This window comes from Arctopsyche grandis, chromosome 7, assembly GCF_051622035.1.
Source record: "Arctopsyche grandis isolate Sample6627 chromosome 7, ASM5162203v2, whole genome shotgun sequence".
Lineage (NCBI taxonomy): Eukaryota > Metazoa > Arthropoda > Insecta > Trichoptera > Hydropsychidae > Arctopsyche > Arctopsyche grandis.
The window spans coordinates 31,498,232-31,503,061 of record NC_135361.1 but is presented as its reverse complement, the minus strand read 5'-3'; the positions used below and the strand labels follow the sequence as shown (position 1 = coordinate 31,503,061).

At 31.7% G+C, this 4,830-nt stretch overlaps 1 protein-coding gene across 1 annotated transcript; it reads left to right on the top strand.

The window, feature by feature from the left end:
* The first annotated feature begins 351 nt into the window (after positions 1-351).
* LOC143914822 (uncharacterized) lies at positions 352-2,438 on the top strand. Its single transcript, XM_077435183.1, has 3 exons — positions 352-1,259; positions 1,321-1,585; positions 1,676-2,438. Exon 1 carries the CDS (start codon positions 354-356, stop codon positions 1,089-1,091), a length of 738 nt encoding a protein of 245 aa, XP_077291309.1. The 5' UTR covers positions 352-353; the 3' UTR covers positions 1,092-1,259; positions 1,321-1,585; positions 1,676-2,438.
* The last annotated feature ends 2,392 nt before the right edge of the window (positions 2,439-4,830 follow it).

Here is a 4,830-nt window from a genome sequence, read left to right as displayed (position 1 = left end):
TCAGAAGGGATAATTACATCATGGACTATCCTTAAGCAGAAACTGATAGAAGAGTTCCAGTGGGACGACGAACCCAGGGTGACGGGGCCCGTGAGAAACCGTGAAAACCGAGTGACCATAACAGACTGAGTTCACGATGCTACAATTGTGGTGGACGTGGACACTTAGCAGCCGACTGTAGGTTTAAGACGAGAGGAACTCGTTGTTTCAATTGTAACGAGTTTGGGCACATATCAGCTCAATGTAACAGCATCAAAACAAAGACTGTCTTGACAATACAAGAAGAAATAAGAAAAGAAGTCAGTATTCCAACACAAGAGGACGATGCGAACATGGCTGATGGAGATGTAAACATGGCCAATGTAAGTGTGAACAGTGATGGTTTGCACAGAAAAAGACCTTTGCAGCAACGGGCTTCACGAGAAATGTCTGCTCAAAGAGAACTCATTGTTTCCAATAATGAAGAGGACGATGCGAACATGGCTGATGTAAGTGTGAACAGTGATGGTTTGCACAGAAAAAGACCTTTGCAGCAACGGGCTTCACGAGAGATGTCTGCTCAAAGAGAACTCATTGTTTCCAATGATGAAGAGGACGATGCGACCATGGCTGATGGAGGTGTGAACCTGGCTGATGGAAGTATGGACGGTGATGGATTGCAAAGAAGAAGACTTTGGGACTACGGAGACATACCGTCTTCAAATACAGATCAACCACCCGATGATCAATTTAGAAAAGGATCTAAGGATTATAGTCATTTGAAGAATTCTGAAGATGAGAATAAAGAAGAGGAGAAACATAAAGACAAAGAGAAAGATATGGCTAAATCACAAGAAGGATTAAGAGACCCAGTCAAAATTTCAACACCGAAGGACACTGTATTCACTTTCAAGCTCGGTCGTAGTCGGATTGATGTTAATTCAATGGAAAAGAAAATAGAACCATGGATTGAGAAAAGACTTACTGGATGTATCAGTGAGCTAGAACCAATATGTGTTGACTTCATTTATGGTAAATTACTAGCAGAATATCTGTGGGGTGACGGCAGATTCCTCGGACAGTCACAGAGAATCGCCGAGGGCATTGGATAGAATTTAAGTTGCACCGATGGAAGTGAAGTGTGCGTTTGTGAATTAGAGAATAAGTGAAATGCCTGGAGGGTTTTTAGTTAAGCCTTACTTGTAATTTGATGATTGAAAAGTGTAATGTTTTATTGCTTATTCTAGTATTTTTGGGAAGTGCTTTGTATATTGAATCATGTTTTAATTTGGTTACATGCTTAGAAGAATATAAGATAACTGTATTGAAATGTAATTCTAGTAATGTTTTAAAATGTGATTGTTTCCGATGTAAAGATTTAACCTGTCATTGTAAAGGTATTGATTTTAATGTTTTATTGCTAATTCTAGTAATGTTTTAAAATGTGATTGTTTCCGATGTAAAGATTTAACCTGTCATTGTAAAGGTATTGATTTTAATGTTTTATTGCTAATTCTAGTAATGTTTTGAAATGTGATTGTTTCCGATGTAAAGATTTAACCTATCATAGTAAAGGTATTGATTTTAATGTTTATTGCTAATTCTAGTAATGTTTTAAAATGTGATTGTTTCCGATGTAAAGATTTAACCTGTCATTGTAAAGGTATTGATTTTAATGTTTTATTGCTAATTCTAGTAATGTTTTGAAATGTGATTGTTTCCGATGTAAAGATTTAACTTTTGTCATTGTAAAGGTATTGATTTTAATGTTTTGTATTGCTTGTAATAACTTTAAATTGTAATTGTGATACCTTTCTGTTTTGTATTGCTTGACATAATTTTAAATTGTAATTGTGATGATTTATGTGTAACTTTAATTGTGATGTGTAACTTTATTGAAGATTGAATTGTGTTGAAATGAAAAATTGATTTGTAGTGAAATGTGTAACGATTAATTTGTTATAATTGTAATTGTTATGTAAATTGTAAAATGATTGATGTATAAGTGTATTGAAATGTAGTTGTGATGATGATTGTAATTGTGATGTAAATTGTAATTGTGACAATTGAAAGCATGTTTAGAAGAATATAAGATGATTTTATGGAATGGAAGATGAAACATTGTTGAGGATGATAGAGGAAATGTTTTAAAAGAATGTGAGATGAAACATTGTTGAGGATGATAGAGGAAATGTTTTAAAAGAATGTAAGATGATATATTGTATAGAGTAGAAGATGAAATGTAAAAGAATGTGAGATGAAATGCTGTAAAAATATAAAAGACAGAATGTCATCCGAGGGCGAATGACAGTCAGGAATGACCGAAATGTAGGAATGATTTTTAAACGAGCCGAGACAGAGTGTGTGTGGTATGCCTGGGAAAGACCGGATGCGTGTTGTTATGGTCACTTGTTGGAGGACAAGCCCGAAGAGCGTGTACAATAAATAGTTCTGACTTAATCTGCGCGTTTCACTTGGAATCCTTCACATCCGGATCCTATATATATATATATATATATATATATATATATATATATATATATATATATATATATATATATAATATGTAAGATTTCGGTTACAATGTATGTTGTATAGATTACTTATGAGCATCAAGTATTGTTATTTTACTCATGTGTTTTTTTTATTTCAACTATTTTTTTATTATTTTATATTAATTTGAGTATTTTGATATACATTAAATAAAAAAATATATAAAAAAGAAAAACTTTCAATTAAAATCATCGATTGAAAAAGTTGAATATGTCCAACCTATTCTTACGTATTAAATTACTCAATTAAAATATAAATGTATGTATATACATACATATATCGTTTATTTATATATATGTAAGTACCGGTTATGTAGGGGTTAAAAAAACTAGGCGAACACCGAAAATTCGAAGGGAATTCGTCGCGAAGAAAAACAACCAACTAAACGATTTACCAGCAATGAGACAACACCGAAAATGGAAATACCAACCGAACTTTTTCGGTTTTTTTGTCAATTTTTAGTTCGTTCGATATATAAACTGTGTCCGAGAAGCGAATAAACAAAAATAAGTGAATGTAAATAATAAAAAAAAGACACGAACACACATATACGTACAATAATGGTATTCGAAGGAGTCCCAGACGAGTATTTTTATTGGGTTCTAGTAGGCCGCCAGCTGGAAATATATGGTAATACCCGTGCGATTGGACACTGGAAACTCGAGACTTGTGTCTAAGCCTTAAAATATTCACACGAAGCATAAACCCAAATTATACTTTACCTTAATTAATACCTACTGATGTTTCTTCAGTCTAAAATATTTCTAAAATAAATTTTTCACAACGAATATATAAATTTGCATATTCTTTCATTGATTAAGAAAAATGCTGTTAGAATTAAAATCAAATACTTAAATGGTTTATAATATTATGAATAAAATTAATTTTGCATATTTTAACTTATAAAACCAAACGGTCAAACAAAATAAACAGATATTTCATTTTGAAAATGTGTCTCAAATGTTGTCCCTTTTATAATCAATTTTATGATTGTTTAAAAAGTAATTTGCACATTTTTGATAAGATTTAGTAATGAGAGACATTTTTATCTTTTGATAGAATATTTCTATCGACAATGACTGTGTGCTATTTTTGTTTTTGCAAAAATCTATTCAACAGAAAACTTGAATTAAATAGATCTATGTTGATCTATGGAATTAAAAACAGCCTTATCAATTACTATGTTGGACTTTTCAAAAAAAAAAATTCAATAATATTAATTGAATAAATCTAAAAAAAGGATCAGAATGTTACGTCAAATGTCGATATCTATGTATGTATATTTTTAATAAAATTTTATAAATAAACGATTTTGAATGGCTTTGAATTAGCCAATGAAGTGATTGTCTAATACAAATATACATACTAGGTATGTATTACAAAATTTACTCGATATTTCAATATTGCTTACAAATATGTAGGTAGATATGTATGTATATAATATCAACTTTTTCTTAACGGATTTCAATTAAAAAAATACTAGTAGGTTTTTCAGCTGTTTTTCCTACATGGCATTAAAACTAAGATATTATTATATTAATTTATACTAAATAATATTTAAATTATATAATGATTGCTGCAGTAGTATGTAAAAACTTAAAATATATATGAATAGTAAAAAAGCTTTAAAAATCAAATTAAAAAAATACACTGAAAAGTGTAAACGGATTCAGGGAATTTTCATAATCCTACGAAAATGACTGACTATTTATCCTTGTCAAAATTTTACAGATATGATTTTGTCAACAAGTCTTTTTTAATGTCTACCAAGAAGGGCCAGCTTTTTTATAACCCTACTGTCTTAAACTAAATATATTTTTGAACGATGGCACTTCACAATTACATTCTCTCTCGAATTGAGCTTTTCAATTTTTAGATTAAAATTTTGTATAGTATATCCCGAGAGGGAGCTTTTAATATAGTCCATATTAAATTCGTCACGTTTACTGCAACACTTTGAGCGTCTAAACCGTGATTTCCTCGTAATACTTATACGCATTGAATACAATTGAAATTTTCCCGCGCAAACACCTTAAGAGCCGCCGTCATTAATTCCCGACAAGTCTACAAGCGTCAAAATGAAAACAATCGATTCCGAGAAGCGAGAGGATGCAAGCCACACGTCGATAATGAGTGCTTTAATTTTTCACACGCCAAACGAAATCAATATTCAGAGTTAGGCTTCTGGCACAGGATGCTCCGTGTAGGGCCTATACTGGGAATCTTGGCCTCTATTCGAGACTGAAAGCGTAAACGTTTCTAACCCATTACGAGTCCAGAGGCCCGGGTATCTGTACC

Coding starts and splice junctions, on each gene's coding strand:
- LOC143914822 (XM_077435183.1), top strand. CDS start 354: ATGGCCAATGTAAGTGTGAACAGTGATGGTTTGCACAGAAAAAGACCT.